Source organism: Cyprinodon tularosa, unplaced genomic scaffold (genome assembly GCF_016077235.1).
Source record: "Cyprinodon tularosa strain WSP-4 unplaced genomic scaffold, ASM1607723v1 ctg63, whole genome shotgun sequence".
NCBI lineage: Eukaryota > Metazoa > Chordata > Actinopteri > Cyprinodontiformes > Cyprinodontidae > Cyprinodon > Cyprinodon tularosa.
This window is the reverse complement of record NW_024039374.1, coordinates 662,131-688,275: the sequence shown is the minus strand read 5'-3', so window position 1 is coordinate 688,275 and position 26,145 is coordinate 662,131. Positions and strand designations below refer to the sequence as shown.

General features: G+C 37.2%; 3 protein-coding genes across 3 annotated transcripts in view; 2 read left to right on the top strand and 1 right to left on the bottom strand.

The window, feature by feature from the left end:
• Positions 1-7,747, top strand: part of LOC119798540 (leukemia inhibitory factor receptor-like) — a 30,680-nt gene extending 22,933 nt beyond the window's left edge. Inside the window, exons 10-18 of the mRNA XM_038308053.1 lie at positions 67-128; positions 318-549; positions 1,123-1,308; positions 1,472-1,573; positions 1,689-1,835; positions 3,142-3,276; positions 3,412-3,505; positions 3,644-3,710; positions 3,836-7,747. Coding sequence (XP_038163981.1) covers positions 67-128; positions 318-549; positions 1,123-1,308; positions 1,472-1,573; positions 1,689-1,835; positions 3,142-3,276; positions 3,412-3,505; positions 3,644-3,710; positions 3,836-4,510 — 1,700 coding nt within the window. The 3' untranslated portion in view covers positions 4,511-7,747. The remainder of the gene's footprint in view (positions 1-66; positions 129-317; positions 550-1,122; positions 1,309-1,471; positions 1,574-1,688; positions 1,836-3,141; positions 3,277-3,411; positions 3,506-3,643; positions 3,711-3,835) is intronic.
• Positions 7,748-10,738: 2,991 nt separating this feature from the next.
• On the top strand, positions 10,739-17,730 carry LOC119798584 (pyridoxal (pyridoxine, vitamin B6) phosphatase). Its single transcript, XM_038308126.1, has 2 exons — positions 10,739-11,542; positions 16,718-17,730. The coding sequence occupies exons 1-2, from the start codon at positions 10,945-10,947 to the stop codon at positions 17,062-17,064; spliced, it is 945 nt and encodes a 314-aa protein (XP_038164054.1). The 5' UTR covers positions 10,739-10,944; the 3' UTR covers positions 17,065-17,730.
• Positions 17,731-17,855: 125 nt separating this feature from the next.
• On the bottom strand, positions 17,856-24,843 carry mrps36 (mitochondrial ribosomal protein S36). Its single transcript, XM_038308127.1, has 5 exons — positions 24,751-24,843; positions 24,402-24,493; positions 22,980-23,043; positions 21,938-22,146; positions 17,856-18,283 (listed from the first exon to the last, which is right to left on the bottom strand). Exons 2-5 carry the CDS (start codon positions 24,453-24,455, stop codon positions 18,266-18,268), a joined length of 345 nt encoding a protein of 114 aa, XP_038164055.1. The 5' UTR covers positions 24,456-24,493; positions 24,751-24,843; the 3' UTR covers positions 17,856-18,265.
• Positions 24,844-26,145: the final 1,302 nt, after the last annotated feature.

The following is a 26,145-nucleotide window of genomic DNA, read 5'->3' as shown; positions in this document are numbered from 1 at the left end:
GGCAAAAATTATAGTGACTTTGATTTATAAGTAATGGTTGACCTTTTTCTCCCTCCCTGTTTCTAGTTCCAGATTCCCCTGATGTGTGGCTCTGGGTGAACAGAGACAGTGGACAAATTATTTGGAAGGTGTGGCTTATTTTCTTAAAAATGTATTTATATTTTTTTTTGTAGTTTGAATGTTTAGTTATTACATTTAGGTAATATAGCTGTTACCCCAAATTTCTACATTTGTATTCTCTCATAAAAATAAGTTACACTTATTTTCAAACTTCACAATAAAAGTAATCCCTCTCATTCTGCTCCTTCTTGTTTTAGCCTCTGACAAGGTGGCAGAGCCGCGGTCAAATCAAAGGATACCAGGTTACCTTTTGGAGCCCTGGAGAAAATGAACCAAGTGTGAAGTTTTTATCTGCAGGAAATAACTTTTTGTCAGTTAACCTCACACGATGGGCTTCATTCAGCGGTGATAACAAACTCAATGCAACAGTGACTGTGAAAGCCGTGGGAGGGGTGTCTCAGCCTTCAAACGTACCATTGCGATTGACAGGTATGCATAGATACACTGAATTTTCGGGAGTATTCTGTCAAACATGCCTGTTTGTTTTAATAAGCTATCTGCAAAAAAAGGGACAAAGGGGATTCCCTCATAAATCTACAGTGGAGAAATGTTAATGGGCAGTGTACACTCAGGTTTTTTGTTAGAAATCAGAAAAAAAAAAAAAAAAAATTTCGATTCTTTAAACCATATGAACAGAATAACAAACCCTTACCTGATATTTTTTCTTTTAATTTTTGCTAAAAAAAAAAAAAAATCAAGAGAATGAATAATACGCCCCAAAGTAATAATTTTATAAAGCAAGTTTTTTTTACCAATATTTTGACCCAAATTTGGGTAAAGCTATTCATTTCTAATTTCATTTAATAAAGCAATATAGAAAAAAAAACAGTTCCCTTTTAATTCAACATTTAACTACCGGTACTGCTTTGAAGATGAAAACACAAAATACACAAATTAATATAATATTTTCATGTTTCTAAACAACTATACATTAACAACTTCCTGAATATGCACTGATCTCTAGTTCTCTGTATGGCTAAGAGCATGGTTTCTCATTTTCAGGTGAGGAGCCCTCCGCTTTGGAAAAGACTGTCTATACAAGCAGTGGTTTCCCTTTGAGCTGGCAGCACAACAGCAACAGCACATGCAGTTATTTGGTCGAGTGGTGTGATGCCTTTTGTATGCATGACTGCCCTGTGGACTGGATCAGACTGGACGCTGGAAAGACTAACGTCTCTATTCAGTCTGGTACGCTTGGTATTCAGGCCTTGTGAACATAGATTTAAAGAAATGTAAATATGTTTTTGCTGTAGGATTTGGGTAGAATATTCAGGTTTGTTGTATAACACATTGTACAACACATAGGTTGTATAATCTTAAAGTGAAGTCCTTTTTTTCTTTTCTTAATCAGCCAACTTCCAGCCTGGTGTGAGGTACAACTTTTCCCTCTACAGCTGCCCGTCAGATTTCCCTGTACTCATGCGGCGCTGGATAGGATACATGCAGGAGCTGGGTAAAACCTGCTAGATGCAGAAAATAAAGCAATGACTTCAATCTATCTGCTTTTATCTACTATCTTATTATTGTTATTTTTATCTACTAACCTCTGTTGGTTGTCACCACTTCAGTCCCGTCCAGCTCTGTCAATCTGGAGACTACTCAGCAGGACTGTGATGTCGTCCTTACCTGGGATGAGATTCCATTGGCTAACAGGAGAGGATTCCTCCAGGGGTACAATGTTTACATCAGCAACGGTTCTCAGCTCATACTTCTTGGTAAATTTTGTAAATCGATCTATCAAAGTAAAGTGTGTCATGAAGAAAAATCTGTATGAAACAATCATTTGTTTTACAAAAGCTATAAAAAGAGTTTTACTTGAACAGGCGATGGATATAGGTATTTTTCCCCTAGTATAGATAAGCAAGAAAAAAGTATTCAGAACCTATGTTCTGTATTTTTTTTCTTCTTCACATGAAACAAATAGTCAAGGTCCAATTACTGAAAGGTAAATTTGACCCTTTTTTAAATAAATGTGCCAAAATATTTCTGTATTTTTTTTTACCAGCTTGATATTCAAATTAAGAAAATAAAGAAGTAAACCTGCTGAAAGCTGTGTGTTGATAAACATGGTGGACGAGCGACACCTCATACTGGCAAGAGTTTGCAAATAAAAACACTGACAGTAAAAACAAATCACTGTCACTCTTGGATGACAGGAAGAGACTTTAAAACTGTTGGAAGCAGCCATGTTTTCTACTTCTACATGTTGTGTGGTGTTGTAAACTTGCTCTCTATGCTGTACACTCCCACCTAGCATCGCCCAGAATATTGAAACGTTACGTTTTCTAGCTGTTTTCGCAATTATGGTAGAGCCAACATTAATATTACTTCAAATTCAGATGCTGTACAACCATTTACCTAAGGGGGGTGACAAACAGACCATATCAGGCATGAAAGAAGGTTTGTAACAAATGTGCATGAAAGATAATGCCCAAGACATGTATTGGGACTATAGGACATCCATGTATACAGATTATTAGTAAAACAGAAGTTGATTTTGGGGTGAGTTGTCCTTTAATGGTCTACTTTTAAGTTGTAAAACTCATAAAGAAAAACGGCCTAAAAAACGTTGCCTGTATGTTATATTTTCCATTGTTGAAATATTTTTAATCCATCATTATCTTTATTTTTTTAAAGCCTTGTAACAGTGAAAATGTTGCCTAAAAAACTCTCCCTCTGCTTAAGCTGTGTGCTCCACAAACAGTACAAAGAATTTGTACAATTCTTTGTACATTTCATGGTCTAAATGATCCATCTGTTTTGTTTTTAATCTTTGTTTTCTTTGTTCTCTTTTCTTTGATTCTTTTGTCCTTCCTTTACTTCTATTCATTTTAGTTTTGGTTTTCTTTTCTAATTTGAGTCTAATAAAAAGGCTGTCACATGCATTCTTAATGCATTAGTCATTTTCTCAAAACACACAATGTTTTTTTTTTTGTTATCTTAAAGTTAAAGTCGATCACTTTATTCTGTTTCTGTTCTTAATCTTGTCCCTGCTTTTCTGTTTGAAATCTTTCATTTTAGCAAATCTGAACATAGGAACAGGAACATACACTGTAAAGGGTCTGTCTGGAAGCACCCATAAGTTTACTGTGAAGGCCTACACGTCTGCAGGCGAAGATACAGGTGGAACTGCTGCCATATCAATGAAGGAATGTGGTATGCAAATTATTACTTATTATTGAAACACAACTAATATGTTTTTGTGAACACTTGTTTTACAGAATGTGCTTTTATTTAGTCAAATTTTCATTCTTTGCCTTAGACCTGTTTAATATATATATTTTCTAACAGGAGATGGACTGATTCTGGAAATTCTGGCCTCTTTGGGAATGGTAACCCTGTTACTGGTGACGGCTGCCTACTTCTGCTACAAAAAAAGAGGATGGTAAGAATGTTTTGGTCTTCAGAGGAATAATCAACTAAGACCAAAGCCAAACTTCTTAGAATCTTAAAGCTCTGCCCACGCTGAAAAAAACAATGTCCTTAACTCTGGGTGTAACAAGAGACATTGTGATTGTTTCAGGGTTAAAAAGGCCTTCTATCCAGACATACCTGAGCCCAAGCTCCCGGGTGATTGGTCCAGGACACGGGTACAGTTTCAGCTTAATTTACTCCAGTTTTCCATCTAGAAATAAACAATCACCATCTCTGTGCTGGATAATTAGTAAACGCATTCAAAATTAACCCTGTATTCTTTAATTTCTGTCTGTTTCAGGGGCCATTGGACTTGAAGCCAGCTCCCCATAGTATGGTCAACATCATAGAGAAACCTGAGCGAGATTTAATTAAAGATGCCCTAATTGCCATTGCAGAGGAAGAAGAGATTGATGCAGGGGACGGAATTGGTGATGAGCCAGTAGACACAGATGAGCCGCAGTCGTTGCGTTACTACAACCAAGTGGTTGATGAGCGCCCCATAAGACCTCGCTTTCCAGACTCCTCGGTTTCCTCCTCATCTTCTGTAGATTCAGCAAACACTGATGTGACCTACACAGGTATTCAGACATCCTGCTCTTCTTTGGTCTTCCCTTCGGACTCTCAAAGCCCGTCTGAGGTCTTCCAGCCGCACCACGGTCTCCCTGTAAGCAGCGGGGACAGAGGAGGGGGTTACCAGCCACAGATGCATCCAGTAGCCTCAGCCTCCTCTGAGCCTCTTGAAGAGCCACAGGCTCTTAGCTCTGGAGGCTACAAGCCACAGAGTTCCTGGCTTTTAGACTCTCCAAGAGAGGCTGATGAAAAGATGAGCCCCACCCACTCGCTGGGTTCACCCACCTCTGTATCTTCCTCACAGTTCCTCCTGCCTGATGGAGAGGAGCATAAAGAAGAAAGACAAGCATCATCATCGGCAGCAGCCTGGTTCACCAACCTGCTGTCATCTGCAAAACCGTGACATTTCATGGTTGGACAGAATAACCTTACCCTTTTTCTGTTACTTGTGCCTCAAATCAACATGCAAGGAAGAATCCTCCCTTACAATGTAGTCCTGCAATTGAAAAATCATTAAAGGTATAGGGGAGGATTGTCCAGAATTTTCTTTTAAAAACTGCCCTCTCCACATGCACAGCCATGTGTGTGCTCCCGAGAGGGAACGCCTATTAAACCTGTGCAAGAGCATGCATGAGCCCATTTCTCCTCGTTGTAGTAGCGGTGATGTGAAATAGGTTTCTCCAAAGAGCATGCCAAACTTAAGCTGTTCAGTAGAAACTTCGCAACCGAGGCATCAGTGGGAAGCCCGACATGCACTTTCAGTGTACGTTATCATGTAAAAGAACCACCCAAAAACACCCTGGTGTTGTTGCTCTCTTCTGAGGCTTTTCTCTCCTTCTTATAAACTTCGTAGACACTTTTTCTCTTACCACCCTCTGCCATTTTCAAAGTACCGCAGTGAGAGAGGTGAGCTTCAGTGACCGTCTGAAACCGTAGCTCACCATAGATATACGCCTGAAAGCGTGCATGCACAGAAATGTATCACCAGAATGAATAACAATTAGGTGAAGCACTTCATTTAGGGACCCACCCATAAAAAGAACATCCTCCACTATACCTTTAAGGTAAAAAAAAAAAAGGGGTGGACAAGTTTTTTTTTTTTTATAAAAGATGTCTTTCCTTTGGTGGAGTATAGATCAAATGTACATAAGAAAAAGTATTCTTTGAACAAATTTCTACAGTTTTCATTTTATCTCTTTGCTTATACAATGTGTCTGCCCCTATGAAAAAAACAGAGTTATTAAATTATTTTACGATATGGCCAGTATCTCAAAATTTTTTTTTTTTATGTAAGCTTTTACTTGCAGTCCTCCTAAAAACTGGGAATGAAAACAAGTTTGAAATCCTCCAAGAGCTCAAGAAACATAGGTTTTAAACACTATAACAAAAGTAATTCAGGGTTCAGTCTTTTTCTGTGAATGCATGAATATTACATTATGAGAAAAGCATGCATACACAAACAATCCCTGGAATAAGTAAGCTAAAATGTTCGAATCTAAACACAGTACAGCAAAACTACATATTGTGGTTTGATTTTTAAATAAATGCCAAAAAAACGGAACCAATTATGGCCTTATCTTATCCTAGATGTACATGTTTTGTCTCGTCAGTTAGCTTATGGACTCATCCTAAATTGGTAATTGTCTTTACTGTGTCTGGAGTTGTAGCTTAGTAGTAAGTACCGCTAATCTGATGAGACGCATCAAGGGAGCTCACTATTGCTGCAACTTCATGATTACATGTGTCAGAACAAAATGTAATATTCATCACAGTATGCAGCCCTCTGCATTTTTTATAACCCTTGGTGAAGATGTTTAATTTTGTTTTTTTTTGCAGTAGTAGTATGATACTGGAGAAACACTATGTTGCTTTGATAAAGTGCTTTGGTTTAAGCAAATCTTTTTCTTTATCGTTATCTCAATGTAGAGTACTTCTCTCTGTTGGGTTTCTGCTGTCATAAAATGGGTTACTGAAAAAGTATATGTCAGATTACTTTAACATTAAACAATAATACTTAAGTGGCTTCCATTTTAAAGTTTTTTAAATTACTGTTTAAACTAAGGTGCACTTATAAAGAAGTGGTGTTTTCTGTTGTGTTCTGGACATGTGTTGGGGTTGAACCTGTCAGATATACACTAAAATAAGCTAGAACATTATAATTTATGAACTCATGTCAATGATTGAGCAAATTGTTGTTTCTATTGAGAGCTTTCGTTTTTTGTCTTCCATGACCAGTAGAGTTTACTAACTTCAGGCCAGTGTCTTCTTTCAAAGCTGTGCTGTGCATTGTTGAGATGATTATGGGTATTAAATGTTTTTCGAATATTAAGATCATCCTCCGTGTATGGAGCGCAAATGTCCAAAATGCACTGTGTGGACTTACAGATCATACTGGACTTAAGATGTGTAAAAGATGCACTATTAATTTTTGTGCTTTGTTCAGTTTTTTTTTGTTTTATATGTAAGGTCTCTGTTTCATGTAAATTCACTACAGCTTATGTTTTATTTTCATTTCAAATGCATTACGCCACTTTGTGTTTTTATAGTTGTAGAAATGGGACCAAGAAGAAACCTTAATATCATAAAATAAGGTTCTAAATTGTTATTCAGCTTTTGTTTGGTGAAAGATAAAAAGTTTGGGAAAATTACTTTGGAAATTCAGCAGAGCATCCTATTTTAAAGGGCAAATATGACCCTTTCATCCGTTCCCTTTCAGTTGTATTTTAAGTGGTAGCTCCTTGTAGTTATAAATTTTCGTATGTTCTCAAATGGAGAGTAAATAATCGTGAAAGAAAACCAGCATACCCAAGGCAACTGAAAATCATCTTAATTTGTAAACTAACCCTACTTAGTTCATATCAAATGGAAATCCAAGGCATTAACACCAAATCTTGAGGTGAAATTTAAGGTTCAGGTTGATGTTAATGAGGTTATTTGTTCATGGATTTGAGACTTGACAATCCAGAATTCTGTAGTTGGCCCAGTCTGATTGTAATTTGCCACAGTGTCAAGTAGCAACCTTTAGCTGTGTCCAAGTTTTGATCAACTTCACAACAACTGTGTCGCTAGATGTCAGCAAACCAAAAAAGTAATTGTACAGATCTCACTTTATTCCACATAGTCTGTGACTGTTGAAATTATATTACATAGACACTAAATCATCAAGTTCCATCAGACCATATTTAGTTAACCAGCCATTGTTTTGTTCTTCTATCAGTTAGTTGAAGAGAAACTAGGATATTCATAGAGCAGCTGTAGTTTAATGTTATGTCCATCATTGGTGCAGATACTAGGGGGGGGGAAAGTGCTCTCCTGATGTTTAAGTTTATATTTATCTTAAATCCAAAATCTGAAATATTAATTATCCGGGTTATTTTTGGATAGATGTGCCTCATCCATCAATTTTTCATTGATCATTATGATTATAGTTTTCTTTTTTTTGCAGTTAATTGCTCACAAATCCATGTGATATTCCTACTTTTATTTTTGTTTATTTCAAAGAGAATATTTTCTGTTTCCAGCCATAGCTGTATGAGAGGCTTCAAGCTGGTGTCCATGTAAACATTGTCATCCTGTGTATGGTAGTAGAAAGACTCCTGTTTTAGAATCATGCATTTTAAAATTGCTTGTCTGTCTAGAACAGTTGGGATATCCTTAATGTGAATCATTTATATTTCAGACTCAAAATCTTTTTTATTTTTGTTAAAAATATATTGCCGCTTTAAAGAGGCTACGTAGTTAGGTGTACCATTGGTCATGCCTTCCAAAACATTGTTGAAAGTTTATCCTTCAGCTGATATTTCTCAACTTCTCTGGATTTTTAATTGTTTATCCTTTAATGTTGAAGCAATTTTCTCTTTGCATGAAAAGTGTACATTACTTTAGTGTATCCAGAACGCAAGCTTTAATGAAAATCCCTGTGTTTTTAGAGTTTAGCTAATATTAAAAGGAAATTAGTCCAGTTTTTCATTGATGCCCAAGAAACTATATTCCCTTTTTTGGCTTGTGAAACTGATTAGGTTATATGGCTAAAGATATCTTTTAAAGTAGTATTGCACCGATACCAATATCGAGCAGGACCCCCGATATTGCGCTAAAATGGTGGTATTGTTATTGGCGAATACCAACAAAAAGGGCACAATACTATTTTAAGAGCCAAAAGTTTATTCAAGTATTACAACTAATACAAAGTTCTACTGGATTCACTTTGTATTAGTCTTTTTCCTGCTTCACAAAGGAAGGCAGCAGCTTGATAAAGCCATGATGGCAATGATTTTACATCCAAGTAGTATGCAGTTTTTCATATATATATATATATATATATATATATATATATATATATATATATATATATATATATATGTATATATCAATTTCATACAGATGGTATCAGCAAATACTGCACAGTCAGGTATCGGGGCCACAAAATGCCATCGGAGCAACACTAATTTAAAGCATGTTAATAATAATTATAAGTTACAGAATAGATCAGCACCTTTTTAATCCCTTTTAAATGTGTTACAGTGACTGCTATACATTTCTGTGTAACACTATTTTCTTATTTTTATTCAATGTCTTTGAGTTCAATTAAACTATGTGATTAGATTTTTTTTTTTTAATCATGTAGACAGAATCAAGACTATATTTTTCAACTGTTTTCTGTTGTATAACAAAAAACATAAAGGGCATCAATAGAGCCAGGACACCTGCCATGAATATATGGCAACTCTTGCATATCATGTTTCTTTCAGATATATATATATATATATATATATTTCTTTTTTTTCATAGTTCATTCTAAACGATCATCTCCCTGTGGAAACGATATTCCCTTGTACCCTTGCTGTTTAACATCTCAATATTTGCTCAATGGTTTTGTGAGTTTGATGCATGCTGCATAAGAGAACACAACAGTGGCTTTTTGAATCTTTGAAATTCTTATCTTTTTTTGTTATCTTTGGCTTTAAACACTAAAACATAAAATAACATCAGTGAAATGTTATCTGTAAAAAAAAAACACTTTAATTTCATTCAGATGTAGATTATATCACAGATTATTTTATTATAAAGGACCTAAGTTAAGAGCGTTAACTTGGGTAAATGTGTAAATATAAGCATCAGTACCAAAACTGCTATGATTCATCTTCAAAGGCAATAAAGTGCTCTTTGTCTGAAAATGTAACTGGTTATTGTTGCTTTATTAAGCTAATTGTTTTTTTGATCAAAAAACTAATGTGCCCCCCTTACCCCTTTATCTAATTTGACTGTTTTCACTGCAGATAATATGTTAAACATATATTTAGATGCAAGCAGTAATTGTTTTAAAAAAAAACATGGCTTACCATTTAAGTTGCCATTCTATTGTGTGGAAGCATAAACTTTTGAGGCCTTCCTCATTCTGGATACTTCTGACTTCCACTCCCCTATGAAAAAATATTTATTCATAAACCCAGGTAATCTTTGTTTAATGGTGTATATATATATTTTTCTTTATCTGAATGATTTACAAGTCTGACAAAAAAAATATATATATATATTAGTGGAAAAACACTTCTACTCATTATAATGGAATCTGGTTCTGTGTCTAATTTTAGGAAACAGCCCTTCATACCTCATAAAACACATCTCTTTTAAAAATAAGCTTCACCTGCAATTGTTTTTCCCCATGGTCATTGGCAAATCTTAAGCGGGTTCACACACCTGCAAAATCAGTAAGGGGTCAAATACTTATTTCCCCCACTGTACAACTGCTGTCACTGTGTAGATCATTACAGCGCCACTTAGTGGAGCAGAAGATGACGCCCTAAGACACATCCCTTCCTCATTTGCATAAAAATAGAAAAGAAAAAAGGACAGGCAAAAATAAATAGGGTAAAAAAAAAATACAAAGAATAAAACAAACTAAAATATCACATCAATCACATGCACATAAATAAATATTTAAAGAATAAGTAATAAATAAATTTAGTTGAAGATTATAACTGACAATAAATAAATAATAATAATAAATAAGGTAATTATTACAAAGGAGAATAAATGAAAAAGCTTATTAAAAGAAATTTATACATTTATCTCTCACTGTATGATTTAATTTCTACCTACATTTATTTGTTTATTGTATTTTGGGGGGCAATTAATTGTATGTTTATTTATTTATTGAGCATTTATGTATTTCTGTATTTATTTTTAAATATGGCAGAGTTGGTCCTTCATAGAGATGATGGTTAAAAAAATAAATAAATAAATGAAATAAATGCATTGTTAGGTATGTGGCTTAAGAAATTGTATGCATTAAAACTTGTTTATTGTTTTCATAATTATTTTCATAATCATTTCATTGTTGACAGTGCCACAGTACTATTTTTAAAAGCAGGCTACACCATTATTATTATTAAAGTGTGGCGTCATTGCCACGGCCCACTGTTACGGCTATACATTTTGCTACAACATATAAGTATAGTTATACAATTTAATATCTTAAATCTAAAGAATATAAACAGCTGTATTTAAAAAAAGGTAAATTATTAGTTTTAATTCATGAGAGTGCAATATTATTCTAAAAGGATTTAAGCCTTCTAACACACTCAAATATGATTGGCTAAAATGCCGCTTTGTGATTGGTCAATCCTGACTGGCGAGCGTGACTGGACGTCAATGTTTATGTAGCCTCTCTATGTCGGTGTAACAGCAGCAAGGTCTCTGCAATGTGATTTCCTGACACTGATTTGTTGTCGCCGCATTCAAAGCCCGCAGTTTTTTTCTCCCGTTATGCTGCAGCCTCTATCATGGGGCACCACTAGCCGGTGAAAGACGGAGGAGACGGAGGAAAACGCCGGGATGGCAGGCGCCTTTGGCTTCAAAGGCTGCCAGAAAATTCGCGGTACGCAAATTCGAGGTCTCCTCGAAGCTAAGGACTTCTTCCTCTTCGACTGCGATGGGGTCATCTGGCACGGAGAGAACGCGATCAGCGGCGCGGCGAAGGTGGTGAACGCTCTGATCCGCCGCGGGAAAAACGTGGTGTTCGTCACCAACAACAGCACCAGGCCCCGGGAGAATTACATGAACAAGTTCACCAGGCTGGGCTTCACCGAGGTGATGCTGGAGCAGATCTTCAGCTCCTCCTACTGCTCGGCCCTCTACCTGAGGGATGTGGTGAAGGTCCGCGGTCAGGTGTTCGTCATCGGCTGCGAGGGGCTCCGCAGGGAGCTGCTGGAGGCGGGGATCCCCTGCGTGGAGGAGGCAGATGACCCGGAGGCCACCATCTATGACTGCGCCCTGGCTCCGGACGTCAAAGCGGTGCTGGTGGGACACGACGATAAACTGACTTTTCTTAAACTGGCCAAAGCTTCCTGCTACCTGAGGGACCCGGAGTGTCTGTTCCTGGCCACCGACAACGACCCTTGGCACCCGCTGTCCAGTGGGCGGATCCTGCCAGGTATGATGAGCCTGATGGTAGTGATGCACTGAGTTACTGAAGCCTGTTACAGCCAGTAACTGGTTATGTATGAGTGAGCCAGTTACAGCCAGTAACTGGTTATGTTTGAATTAGCCAGTTACAGCCAGTAACTGGTTATGTATGAATGAGCCAGTTACAGCCAGTAACTGGTTATGTTTGAATTAGCCAGTTACAGCCAGTAACTGGTTATGTTTGAATTAGCCAGTTACAGCCAGTAACTGGTTATGTATGAATGAGCCAGTTACAGCCAGTAACTGGTTATGTTTGAATTAGCCAGTTACAGCCAGTAACTGGTTATGTATGAATGAGCCAGTTACAGCCAGTAACTGGTTATGTTTGAATTAGCCAGTTACAGCCAGTAACTGGTTATGTTTGAATTAGCCAGTTACAGCCAGTAACTGGTTATGTATGAATGAGCCAGTTACAGCCAGTAACTGGTTATGTTTGAATGAGCCAGTTACAGCCAGTAACTGGTTATGTTTGAATTAGCCAGTTACAGCCAGTAACTGGTTATGTTTGAATTAGCCAGTTACAGCCAGTAACTGGTTATGTATGAATGAGCCAGTTACAGCCAGTAACTGGTTATGTTTGAATTAGCCAGTTACAGCCAGTAACTGGTTATGTATGAATGAGCCAGTTACAGCCAGTAACTGGTTATGTTTGAATTAGCCAGTTACAGCCAGTAACTGGTTATGTATGAATGAGCCAGTTACAGCCAGTAACTGGTTATGTTTGAATGAGCCAGTTACAGCCAGTAACTGGTTATGTATGAATGAGCCAGTTACAGCCAGTAACTGGTTATGTTTGAATTAGCCAGTTACAGCCAGTAACTGGTTATGTATGAATGAGCCAGTTACAGCCAGTAACTGGTTATGTTTGAATTAGCCAGTTACAGCCAGTAACTGGTTATGTTTGAATTAGCCAGTTACAGCCAGTAACTGGTTATGTTTGAATTAGCCAGTTACAGCCAGTAACTGGTTATGTATGAATGAGCCAGTTACAGCCAGTAACTGGTTATGTTTGAATGAGCCAGTTACAGCCAGTAACTGGTTATGTTTGAATTAGCCAGTTACAGCCAGTAACTGGTTATGTTTGAATGAGCCAGTTACAGCCAGTAACTGGTTATGTTTGAATTAGCCAGTTACAGCCAGTAACTGGTTATGTTTGAATTAGCCAGCTACAGCCAGTAACTGGTTATGTATGAATGAGCCAGTTACAGCCAGTAACTGGTTATGTTTGAATTAGCCAGTTACAGCCAGTAACTGGTTATGTTTGAATGAGCCAGTTACAGCCAGTAACTGGTTATGTTTGAATTAGCCAGTTACAGCCAGTAACTGGTTATGTTTGAATTAGCCAGCTACAGCCAGTAACTGGTTATGTATGAATGAGCCGGTTACAGCAGGCTTATTCATGACTGTAATTTACCATGGTCAGTTCTAGACAGGGGCCAGTGCCCCCATAGAACTGCTCCTCACCCTTTTATGGTAGCTGCACTAAAGACATAATAGTTAATAAAATTATAATAAAGAGGATATGCACTTTCACATAAAAAGCCAGGCTCGGACTGGGCCGGTCCTAATGTCAGCGTGCGAGGGCTGCTTTAAATCATACCGTCCCCAACTAATGGCGTAACGACACAACAATTAGCCCGTAAGCAACATTATCTGGGTGGGCCCCCATATGAAGCACAACACCCCTCTACCACCCCCCTGACCCCCCACCACCCCCATCCCATTGCCACCGCAGACAACCGACCCAAAATGTGCCCGATACATACACACTTCATCATTTCATCATTCTTTTCCGCCATTAGACACGGATATACTTGAGTATATTCTGCAGTAAAATGAGTCTTATCGGGCTACCTTAAGTTTCTCTCTGCATTCATCTCCTGGTTGCAATCTTTACTCACTGCTACAGCAACGTCCACTATTCCCTCTTTAGTTCTTTGAAAGAACATATTTATTTTGGGAAGTTTTTTCCGTTCTTCCAGCAGCTCTTCTTTGCTTTTTCTTTTCGGGAATCTGCTTAAGTACCTCTTTTTGGTATCCATCGTCACTAACACATTGTATGTAACGGTTATGGTTTTAATCTACGCTCTGGGTTACCCATAATTCCAAGATATGTTGTAAAAAGTAAAATACTCAAATACATCGTTTTTTAAAGATCTTTGTTGTGGTTTGAAACATATTATACGAGTGTATTTTTTACCAACCGTCTAATGGACTATACACTCACCGTCCACTTTATTAGGTACCCCATGCTAGTAACGGGTTGGACCCCCTTTTGCCTTCAGAACTGCCTCAATTCTTCGTGGCATAGATTCAACAAGGTGCTGGAAGCATTCCTCAGGGAGCTTGGTCCATATTGACATGATGGCATCACACAGTTGCCGCAGATTTGTCGGCTGCACATCCATGATGCGGATCTCCCGTTCCACCACATCCCAAAGATGCTCTATTGGATTGAGATCTGGTGACTGTGGAGGCCATTTGAGTACAGTGAACTCATTGTCATGTTCAAGAAACCAGTCTGAGATGATTCCAGCTTTATGACATGGCGCATTATCCTGCTGAAAGTAGCCATCAGAAGTTGGGTACATTGAGGTCATAAAGGGATGGACATGGTCAGCAGCAATACTCAGGTAGGCTGTGGCGTTGCAACGATGCTCAATTGGTACCAAGGGGCCCAAAGAGTGCCAAGAAAATATTCCCCACACCATGACACCACCACCACCAGCCTGAACCGTTTAAGAAGGCAGGATGGATCCATGCTTTCATGTTGTAGACGCCAAATTCTGACCCTACCATCCGAATGTCGCAGCAGAAATCGAGACTCATCAGACCAGGCAACGTTTTTCCAATCTTCTATTGTCCAATTTCGATGAGCTTGTGCAAATTGTAGCCTCAGTTTTCTGTTCTTAGCTGAAAGGAGTGGCACCCGGTGTGGTCTTCTGCTGCTGTAGCCCATCTGCCTCAAAGTTCGACGTACTGTGCGTTCAGAGATGCTCTTCTGCCCACCTTGGTTGTAACGGGTGGTTATTTGAGTCACTGTTGCCCTTCTATCAGCTCGAACCAGTCTGGCCATTCTCCTCTGACCTCTGGCATCAACAAGGCATTTTCGCCCACAGAACTGCCGCTCACTGGATGTTTTTCTTTTTCGGACCAGTCTCTGTAAACCCTAGAGATGGTTGTGCGTGAAAATCCCAGTAGATCAGCAGTTTCTGAAATACTCAAACCAGCCCTTCTGGCACCAACAATCATGCCACGTTCAAAGTCACTCAAATCACCTTTCTTCCCCATACTGATGCTCGGTTTGAACTGCAGGAGATTGTCTTGACCATGTATACATGGCTAAATGCACTGAGTTGCCGCCATGTGATTGGCTGCCTAGAAATTAAGTGTTAACGAGCAGTTGGACAGGTGTACCTAATAAAGTGGCCGGTGAGTGTACACAGTACAACATAATAGTTAAAAGTACCACGGTCTGCTTTGCTATTGGTGTCGTGTTTAAACGGCTCACCATCATGTTGAAATCTGCCATGTGTTTGGGTATAAATAAGGTCCGGTCAGACAATCAGACAAGTATCAGGTGGGTTTAAGATGAATTTTTTGCTCATGCAGATCAACACTTAAGTTTCATTCTCTCTAAATGCTTGACAGAGTATTATGCAATTAGTTGATCATTATTGTAGGTTGAAAATGTTTTTCAAATTTACTTGTTTTTAGAGCTGATAATTCAAAAACAGTCAAATTAAATTCAACTTTGAACTTGGTATGAATTCCAGCTGCACTACCACTGCAGTATTAATACTAATACTGCAGTTTAGTCATATGACTTCAATAAAGGCAGAGAATGAAATCAAAAACCTAAATAGACTAACTTAGATGATGTCAAAAAAGCATAAGACAAGATTAGACATCCATTGTCTCAAATATGCAACAAACCCTTTGTATTACATACATAGTATTTGTAATAAAAACAATTACACAGTATTTTTGAATCAAATTCCCCCAGTGCAGTTATTACACAATCAATGTGGACCTAGGAACCTTTGGAAAGCTAATTTTTTTCATTACTATCATTGATATTAGGGCTGCAATTAATGATTATTTTTCAAATCTATTGTCAGTTAATCTGTTATTTTTTCAATTAATAATCAGATAGCAAAGATTTCTTAAAGAAGACTTTTTGATAAATTAAACCAAGTGAAAATAAAGCTGTTTCTTTTTAGGAGTTCTGGATAGAGTATGTTGATGGATGAAAAAGATTTTTATCTTGAATGCAAAATGTGTAATTTTTTTTTTACAATTTTGGTATAAATACTGCTCTAATTAGATTGCTCTTTCAGCTAAAGAGTCTCTATACTGCAGTTAACAATTAATTGATTACTAAATTATTTGAGGACTATTTCAATAATTGATTAATCATGATAAATCTGATTGTTATAGCCCTAAATGATATGTCATCACCAATTTCTAATATACTTACATTTCTATTTGTTTTAAAATGAAGAATAGGTTTAAAAGTGTGTGTGTGTGTGTGTATATATATATATATATATATATATATATATATATATATATATATATATATACACATCAATAAATAAATTGTACTTGTAGTGCTTTATCAGTTTGACACATTTAGTGATAGTGAACATTTAGTAAGTGGATGGAGAGCGCCTTTGCAGATCACTTCTAAAGTCTTGCTGAAAATTATAAACTGGTTTAAGGACCTTCTTACACATTCAGCTGCTTTGATCCAAATAGTCTCCACTGTGATTCTGGTTTTATATTTAGGGTCATTATTATGTTAGAAGACTGATCCTTGACCCTTCTTTCACTTCTTTTGCAGCCTTTAAAATTATTTCCTTGTATTTTACTCCCAACTTCTTAATTACAACAAGAAAAAAACCAACAAACCCCTCAGTATGATGTTACCACCACCCTGCTTTATAGTACAACTTTTCTGTTTAGCTTAGAGCTCATTAAAGTTCCGTCTCTTGTACAATTCAATTATGCTCTCTTAACTACCAGCTGTATTTATACTGAGAATATCACTTGACAAGTATGAATACCTAAGACATAATAAATCTCAGTAAGCCTCTTTCTGTTTTTTACACCCCAACCTTTAATCTTATCCTCTCTTTAGGTTCTGGTTCCCTCACCGCTGCCATTGAGGTGGCGTCAGGCCGTAAAGCAACTGTGATCGGCAAGCCGAGCCGCTTCATGTTCGAGTGCATCTCCAGCCAGTTCAGAGGCGTGGATCCTGCCCAGTGCCTCATGGTCGGAGACCGACTGGAGACGGATATGCTGTTTGGGTTCAACTGCGGCCTGGACACCATGCTCACCCTTACCGGTGTGTCTCAGATCGAGGAGGCCCAGGAGTACAGAGACAGTGAGCAGACCACCAACCGCAGCTATGTGCCTGACTACGTGGTGGACACCATCGCCGACTTCCTCCCAGCTTTTGAGGAAATAGAAGAGCAGACAGATTGACAGCATTCGGCCTACCGCACAGATTGCTTCTGCTACATTTCAAGTGCAATGCTGAGTCCTACACTCGCACAAAATTGTTCCACCCGAGAAGTAAAAAAAATCATAGTAATGGTGTGAGCAACGCACACAAGACAAACATGTAAATAATGATTAACCCATTCATTCCTCAGTGTTTCTCGTGTTGTGGCTACTTGTGACTGAACGTTTTGTTGTTGCTGTGTTAAATGAATATGCTGCTCTTTGTTTATAAAGTCCATTGGTAGAATTTGATATTAGGGTTTTAAAACATACCTTATTTTTTGTAAAACCACGAATTATTCTAAATTCATGCGTTTAGGAGATGGTGTCTTTTGCCAAAAGGCTTGTGAATGCTAAATAAATTAGTCCAAACTTGACTGGCTGAGTGAGGAGACGAAGGTAAAAACATGCCACTCTGTTAGAAAAGTGTCTTACCATCACATCAGCCCCATTGTGCCAACATTCCTCCAGGTAATGACCAGCTTGCTGGAGTTTGTACTAAGAGACCGCCATTGTTAATGGTGGCTGGTGTTAGCGCACTGCTGTGGGAATATTAACGTTGTGAATGTTTTACCATATAAAGCATGCCAGAATCATTATCAACAATAGAATACCTGAGGAAATTAAATATTGTTCATCTGATCAACATCAATGGCCTCTTCTTTTAACCAACTCTTCCTAAAATGCCCTTTAAGAATCTCCATGTTAAAACATTTTCATACGCAAAAAATAAAAACAAAAATTCCTCAGTTTAAGTCAGCGCTTCACATCAAAACGGTTTCAAAATGTACTTTTATTAACCATCTCTCCAGAATTCTCCCTGCTTAATAGCAGAACAGATTATGTCCATTTACTTCCAGCTTGCTTTTTAGGAATATAGTTCAAGCCTTAAATTAAATAAAGGTGATCATTGAAAAACAAAAGAAGAGCTCTTTCCACTGCAGGTTTGGTTAAATTAATATTTTTAAAAGCCACTATGGCTTCTTTTGTGTATCACAGTGAAACTAATTTACTGTGATCTTAGAATACATTGCAATCATTTAAAATAAACATTATGTACATTGCAACAGGATGTAGTACTTTATTCTACTAGTCTCAAAGTATGGGGGATGAGGAGAATAAACACAGATTCATCTTCCAACTGATCTTCCTTTGGCTGTAGAGACTGCTTGCTTGCTTCCGATCACTCCGGTCCACCACGCTGTTACAAAGAAAAAAAAAAATAAAACTCTGTTCAAATAATTTCTAAAAAGTAAAAAATAGCTATTCACTCATTACTTTTGAGCACATAACCCACTCAGGGCTGCAGGTGAGCTGAATCCTAACAGACATGGTTGCTAAGTCGTACAGCATGGAATTTAGTGCCTTGCCTGGGGGGGTACATCGGCATGAGATACAGAAGCTGGATTGAAACCCCACAACCTTCTGATTAGCAGATTTCTACCCATGGAGTGGTCAGCAGTGGGTGGCGAGGCTCTTGTTGCAGTTATAGAGATGATCTCTTTAACTCCGACAGAGTAGAGGGACTTTTTTTATTTATTTTTTTATTCAAAAGATAATTTCTTTTCTACTACAGAGTATTAGGGCCAGGCTTTTTCTTTCCTTCTATTTCGAGAATAAAGTCACAACGAGAATAGTCAAAATTATGAGGATAAAGTCGTAATGTTAAGAGAATAAAGTCCTGAAATTACGAGAAATAAGTTGTATTTTATGACGACTCCTACAAGAAGCACTGTCTTCACTAAAATGAGGATTGTCGAGCATTATGTGAAGTTATACTTTGGCATCAGTTTGAGAAAAAGGAAATTGGCAGTATGTCAAAGTGGACTCAGGTTGCTGTTTGGTGGTGCTGGTCAGCCTTCATTTGCTGGTTGGAGCTCCAAGCGTTCTTTCTGAAACGGGTTGTGGTATGATGACTTCGTTCTCGTAATATTACAACTTTATTCTCGTAATGTTACGACTTTATTCTCATGATGTTCTCTTTTAAGATCAATTAAGGTGAGAAAATTATACCTTTAAGCGTCACTATATGGCTCATTTACTGATTTAGTGCGTAATAAAAAAAAAAAAAGTTCTGAAGTTGAGAGGACCGTGGCAACCAGCAGGCCTCCGAGGCTAACCGCAGCCAGGGCTAACGTTAGCCCATCTGCAGCAGCCCTCTCTCGGCATAGCTATGTGTGAAGGACCTCTGGCCCTTATGGCAATTTTTTTGTTTTGTTTTAGTGTTAATTCGATTTGTGTTTATTTGACTGCGTTAATTATTATTCACCCACTAAATGGAAAAAGATAAGAATTAATTATTATCCAGACGAGCCAAGCATGTGGTAACATCAAGAGTATGTTTCTGTTCCAATTGACCCCTATTTATGCTGCATGCTCCCGTTCTCCCCGAAGCCAGACTTTCCTGTGGTCTTCTGAAGAACACACTTGGCGAGGACACGAGTCCATACTCACATTCTTGTGAATTGAGAAACAGCCTTTATCCATGTTGGTTAGAAGCAGCTCTGGTCTAATGAAGCTCCTCGCATTGTCTTACCATTGGAAGTACCGTCAAGCAGGTATTTTTTCTAAAATAGTATTTCTCCTGATTAATTCTAATGTAAACTATATCTTATATTCTTTACATTACTTGGGCTAGACAATAATTCAATATTAATACATACTGTGATATTTTATTTCATAATGGTAGTAGGATATTTAAACATATGATTTGAGCTAAACAGAAAAAGCTGCAGCACCCTGGCCATGTGAGAGACAAGATATGGGCGAGTAAGTGTACACTTTTAGCAATAAAGTGTTTATGACTTTGGACTGTGGGAGAAAGTGGAAGTGATGATGGATAAAATAGGGAAGACCTGTAAACATGTGCTGCATGTGGCCAATCCTGCTTTAAACTCTCTCATGCTCCATAAAAGTGTGAGATAACTCAACTGATCATAATTCACCTCAAAAGATCTCTATAAAAGCCACAACAGACCATGGACTTTCTGCTAATATTGAAACTCAATTTAAGGTCTTTGCTCCGGGTGCAGGAGGCTTCACTTTTATGCTAAATATTCCTTTGAACTCTGTGGCATTCAATAAGGCGTCTACAGGTGCTGGTCATAAAATTAGAATATCATGAAAAAGTAGATTGATTTCAGTAATTCCATTTAAAAAGTGAAACTTGTATATTATATTCATACATTACATACAAACTCATATATTTCAGATGTTTATTTTGTTTAATTTTGATGATTACAAATGACAACAAATGAAAATATCAAATTCATCATATCAGAAAATTAGAATATTACTGAAGACCAATAAAAACAAAGGATTTATAGAAATGTTGGCCAACTGAAAAGTATGAACATGAAAAGTATGAGCATGTACAGCACTCAGTATTTAGTTGGGCCTCCTTTGGCCTGTATTACTGCAGCAATGCGGCGTGGCATGGAGTCGATCAGTCTGTGGCACTGCTCAGGTGTTATGATAGCCCAGGTTGCTCTAATAGTGGCTTTTAGCTCTTCTGAATTGTTGGGTCTGGTGTATTGCATCTTCTTCTTCACAATACCCCATAGATTTTCTATGGGGTTAAGGTCAGGAGAGTTTGCTGGCCAATTAAGAACAGGGATACCATGGTCCTTCAACCAGGTACTGGTGTGGCTTTGGCACTGTGTGCAGGTGCCAAGTCCTGTTGGAAAATGAAATCTGCATCTCCAAAAAGTTGGTCAGCTGCAGGAAGCATGAAGTGCTCTAAAACTTCCTGGTATGTGGCTGCGTTGACCCTGGACCTCAGAAAACACAATGGACCAACACCAGCAGATGACATGGCACCCCAAACCATCACTGACTGTGGAAACTTTACACTGGACTTCAAGCAACGTGGATGAAGTGCCTCTCTTCTTTTCCTCCAGACTCTGGGACCTTGATTTCCAAAGGAAATGCAAAATTTACTTTCATCAGAGAACATGACTTTGGACCACTCACCAGCAGTCCAGTCCTGTTTCTCTTTAGCCCAGGCAAGACGCTTCTGACGCTGTCTGTGGTTCAAGAGTGGCTTGACACAAGGAATGCGACAGCAGAAACCCATGTCTTTCATACGTCTGTGTGTGGTGGTTCTTGAAGCACTCACTCCAGCTGCAGTCCACTCTTTGTGAATCTCCCCCACATTTTTGAATGGGTTTTGTTTCACAATCCTCTCCAGGGTGCGGTTATCTCTCTTGCTTGTACACTTTTTTCGACCACATCTTTTCCTTCCCTTCGCCTCTCTATTAATGTGCTTGGACACTGAGCTCTGTGAACAGCCAGCCTCTTTAGCGATGACCTTTTGTGTCTTGCCCTCCTTGTGCAAGGTGTCGATGGTCGTCTTTTGGACAACTGTCAAGTCAGCAGTCTTCCCCATGATTGTGTAGCCTATAGAACTAGACTGAAAGACCATTTAAAGGCTTTTGCAGGTGGTTTGAGTTAATTAGCTGATTAGAGTGTGGCACCAGGGGCCATCAATTTTGAACCTTTTCACAATATTCTAATTTTCTGATATGATGAATTTGAGATTTTCATTTGTTGTCATTTGTAATCATCAAAATTAAACAAAATAAACATCTGAAATATATGAGTTTGTATGTAATGTATGAATATAATATACAAGTTTCACTTTTTAAATGGAATTACTGAAATCAATCTACTTTTTCATGATATTCTAATTTTATGACCAGCACCTGTAGGATGGTACAAAGCTAAAAAAGGATGTGTCCTGGTTTACTCTAAACATTACAAAAATCTTAGTAAATTAATTGAAATAGTGATTTAAAAAAAAAAAAAAAAAAAAGTTATATTTTACCATTCTTGAATGACAGGCTGCATGGCTCACCTGAATATAGTCAATTTCTTCCAGGGTTAACGGTCTCCTGCGGTACCTGGCAGGCAGTTGCTGAATAGATGCCAGTGTGTCTGGCGTTCCTGGGACAGGACTTAAAGGTACTTGAGGTCTGGACGGTGCAGGCGATGCAGAAGCCGAAGGCGAACTCAGAGCATTGTGTTCTGGAACATTAAGACCTATCAATTTCAATGCCTCTTGGACTGAAACAAAAAAGGGTAAAAGACAAAGAAGATACAGAGGAAATTGTTTTATTTTTAGTATTTTGAACTAGAATAGTTTAAAAATATATCTTAACATGAAGAACTATCATAAAATATGGAATCACAGACAACAAAGAGCTTTTCAAGAGAAAATTCTCTTTTATCAAGTAAAGCATGTGAGGCAAAATTATGGGTATTGGGTTAGCCCTTTTTTTAAAAAAATCAGATAAGTCAAGTAATTAATAAGAGACAAAATCCTTAAAGTTGGACATACAGTTACTACATGTCCACAGAAGAAGTAACCTCTTTTCAACAAACTTGAAAGCTGGTTCTACATTACGTCTGCTACTAGTTAAAGCTAGAGCTATTTAATTAACCTGAAATCTTACAAGCAAAGTTATTTTGTAAGCATTATAAGTCTATTGTTAATGGATTCAAATAGAGGTTGGTGAGCATCTTCTGCACCACAAACTTCAAATCTAACCACAAAAAGGAAAAAAAAAGCTTTGGTTGTAATCTCTTCCAGGCTGAAGGTGATTTTTCAAAGAAAACCATATCTCGTACACATTTCTCAACCCTAAACCTGCAAACGTTTTCTTTGGATAAATATAAAAAAAAGCTCATGCTATACTATTGAACAGCTCAAAAACAGAGTGGTTGCTTCTGCACGTTTCTGCACAAACTGAAAAAAAAAAAAAATCTGATTTCTCACGGTTTTCATATTTATTTCACATCAGAAAAGACGCTTTTCTTCTGCAAATACTCTCTTGGTCCCATTAATCTCCGCTCAAAGTTGGTTCTGTCTTTAGATTTTATTTCACCAAAAGACTCACCATTGGGCCTTGGCATGTCCTGTCTTTTAGGGAATTTGATCAAAGGAGCATGCGGCCGTACAGCCTGAAAGAAAACACCCACAAGAAGAAAAAAAAAACATTAATTCAACCTCTTAAAGAAATTCACACAAAGGTTAAAAAGGCAAGGTCTCCTAATTCCTTAGCTCACCTGTACAACAAAAACAGGAAATAAACATATTTCTTAAACTTTGCATGCTAAATTTCATGCATAACACAAATTATTTACTCCAATAAATGAAAACAATTTGAATACTAATGGCTAAAAGCCATTGCTTTATTTCTTCATTCTAACATTTCTGAGAGGCCAGAGAAGGTTACAAATACAGCCAGCAAACATATTCATGTCCAAATATCATACTTCTATAGACTGACATCTACATAATGTCAGCCTTTACAAATCATCGTTTAAGTATACATACAACAGTTACCAATAAAATTATGAGATATGGTATTTCCACAGCAAAAAGGCCCTTTCAACTCTTCAAGGATAAGCAGGATTAGACAACAGTGGGATGTACAGAAGTAGAGATGGATAGATGGAAGGCTTGATCCAAAAATGGCTCAATGGATAAAGCATTAGATGAATAAGTATAACATTTACACAAGGCTTTAAGGAATGAAATATGGGAATATAGAGCCTTTTCAATATACATACTTTCCATTCTTATATAAATCAAGCTTTTATTTAAATTCCCTGGTCATATCAAGGATTTCAGACTGTTTAAAGCCTCTACTTAGTTCATAGCTATATGTTTGAGTTCTTGTCAAACATATTTACTGATACTAAACAAATAAAATTAAACAAGAAATGCACTGATTAAAAGGTAATGCTTAAATACTGACAGATCCAACTTCCTGAGTTAAGAATTCCTAATAAAGAAAAGAACTATAAACACATCAATCAGTGAAAATCAAGTAACGGTTAAGGGTAAATATTTTGAGCCATTATTTGGGTAAATTATTATCATATTGGACAAAAAAAATTTTCATAAGAATAAAGACTGAATAGTCAATCTGTAAAGTATCTACTAATTAGTTCTCATTAATACCTGATATAAACTTGGATAGCCGGATAATCCAATAGATTATATATTCCACATTTTCAAACGGTAGGCGTTAAACAGTTACCAGTATTAATTACTATATAAGCAAATAACTAGTGGCAAATTTCAACTTAATGAGTAGAAAGCTAGTGTTGTAGTACAGCAAATATGTGACACGACTCCGAGCTTTTCTATTTAACAGGGACATTAACAAGGGTACCAATGGTAATACAGCCATAAGCCCCCCATTTATTGAGTAACATTTATTCCAAATATATTTTTCTCATTTTAAACATCTACTAAAACAGCACGAACAAAACAAAAGGCAGAATGAGAAACATTTCTATAGCGACTTTACCTGAATTACTCTGGCGGTGGGAGCTGCCATTTTGGAGCTGACTTTGCCTCCCATGGCGACCTCAGGGTTTACTTCCGGGTCTAAAACCTATCCTGCAAGAGCGAAAGATGGCCACAAGAGGGTGCTGTTTTAATAAAACAGATAATAATGCAGTTTCTGGATTAAAACGAGTGGTCTAACGGTTTAATGTTATAAGCGAAGACAAGAGCGATAAAGGAAGATTAGTGATTTGGAATGGCTGCTTAGCTCATTCAGGTATTTCCATCATCTTAGCATGTAACTCCTGTATTTTAAGTAGAAAACAGGAATGAATGGACAGGTCAATCCCATAGATTGTTACATTTTGTACCTTTTAAATGGCCACCAAAAACAGATTTGTTATCAGTTGTCTTGCTAGCCAGATACCCAGTCCATAATGCTAAATCCTTCAGTAAAAAAGATAGTCCGGTCTTCCTTTCAAAATGTGATAGAAAAAAAAACAATATATAAAAAGGAAAAATCAAAAAATGGTGTGAAATTCTATAAGCAGTTAAACTTATAATTCATTCCGATGATATTTTTATGTAAAAGAAAGAGATTTTTTCTAGACAAGGCGAAAAATGATTCTGGAAAATGAAAAGGCTTCCCAAGTCACATGACTTAAAACCAGCCTATCATAAACAAGAACTGCAGAAGAGATCGTGTATAGTTTAAGATGCATCACATTTTTAATATTTAGATTTAAACAAGCTGAATGTTACAGGGAACTTTGAAACGGCCCTCCTGGTAGATTTAGGTCATTTTGGTCATTATATGACTTACAACAAATATATATATATCATATATATATTATTAATTAAAGAATTGCAGAATTAAACGACTATTTTGTTAATGGAAATCAGGAGCTATTCTCTTTTGAAAACCGTTATTTTTCTGTTACCAAATTTATCTTTGCATAATGATAAAAAAAAAAAAACGTTAAAAACTGCAAGTGTGACAATAAAGCAAAAATGAAAAGAAAAAACAACAAAAAAGAAACGAAAAAAAATAAATATATGGAATTGACAGTGATTAAACCCTATTTAAAGTGTCTATAAACCTAAATGTTTAAGTATTTAAGCATGACCCAAATACCCAGAATAACAGTAGGGTAAATTAAAGAGGGTTTAGTGGCAAGTCCCCAATATATCCACATAACATTTACCACTCACCAGACACATCGGTCCAAATTATGTGAGTTATACAGTATTTACTCTAATATCAAACCTGAAATCAAACCTCATAGATAATTTACAATCTAATCATATAGTCAGATTTAGATAACGCAACACACTTTCCGGTTTAGTAAAAAAAAAAAAAAATAATAATAATGATAATAAAATGCTTTACATTTCTGCTTAGTGAAGAATTGGATTTATTTTCTGCTACAGGACAAATTGTGGAATCTCTTTACCTCAGACTCTAAGGCTCAGTAGATTCTGATCAAGTGGATGCAGATGATTTAACGTTTTGTACTCACAATAGGCCTTTCAATATATCTGAACAATTGGAGGTTGCTTTACTATATGAGCAAAAGGATCAAAAGGGTAATTTGAGAACTAAGGTTTTAGATTATTTTTGTTGTGGTTGAAATTCCTTTTAATGCAGCCATCTGTAAAAGTAAACACCTTAAAAATCTTAGGCAATAGAAAGATCAACCCTAATCTGATGCATGTACAGTACAGATAGATACAGTTTTCACATTCCAAATGGGAAGTATTTATGA

Excerpts from the sequence above, each read along its gene's own strand:
- LOC119798584 (XM_038308126.1), top strand. The coding sequence starts at position 10,945 with ATGGCAGGCGCCTTTGGCTTCAAAGGCTGCCAGAAAATTCGCGGTACG. Across the intron at positions 11,543-16,717 it reads CAGTGGGCGGATCCTGCCAG|GTTCTGGTTCCCTCACCGCT; the intron begins GTATGATGAGCC and ends TCCTCTCTTTAG.
- mrps36 (XM_038308127.1), bottom strand. The coding sequence starts at position 24,455 with ATGGGAGGCAAAGTCAGCTCCAAAATGGCAGCTCCCACCGCCAGAGTA. Across the intron at positions 23,044-24,401 it reads CCACCGCCAGAGTAATTCAG|GCTGTACGGCCGCATGCTCC; the intron begins GTAAAGTCGCTA and ends GTTTTCTTTCAG. Across the intron at positions 22,147-22,979 it reads GGACATGCCAAGGCCCAATG|TCCAAGAGGCATTGAAATTG; the intron begins GTGAGTCTTTTG and ends TTTTTGTTTCAG.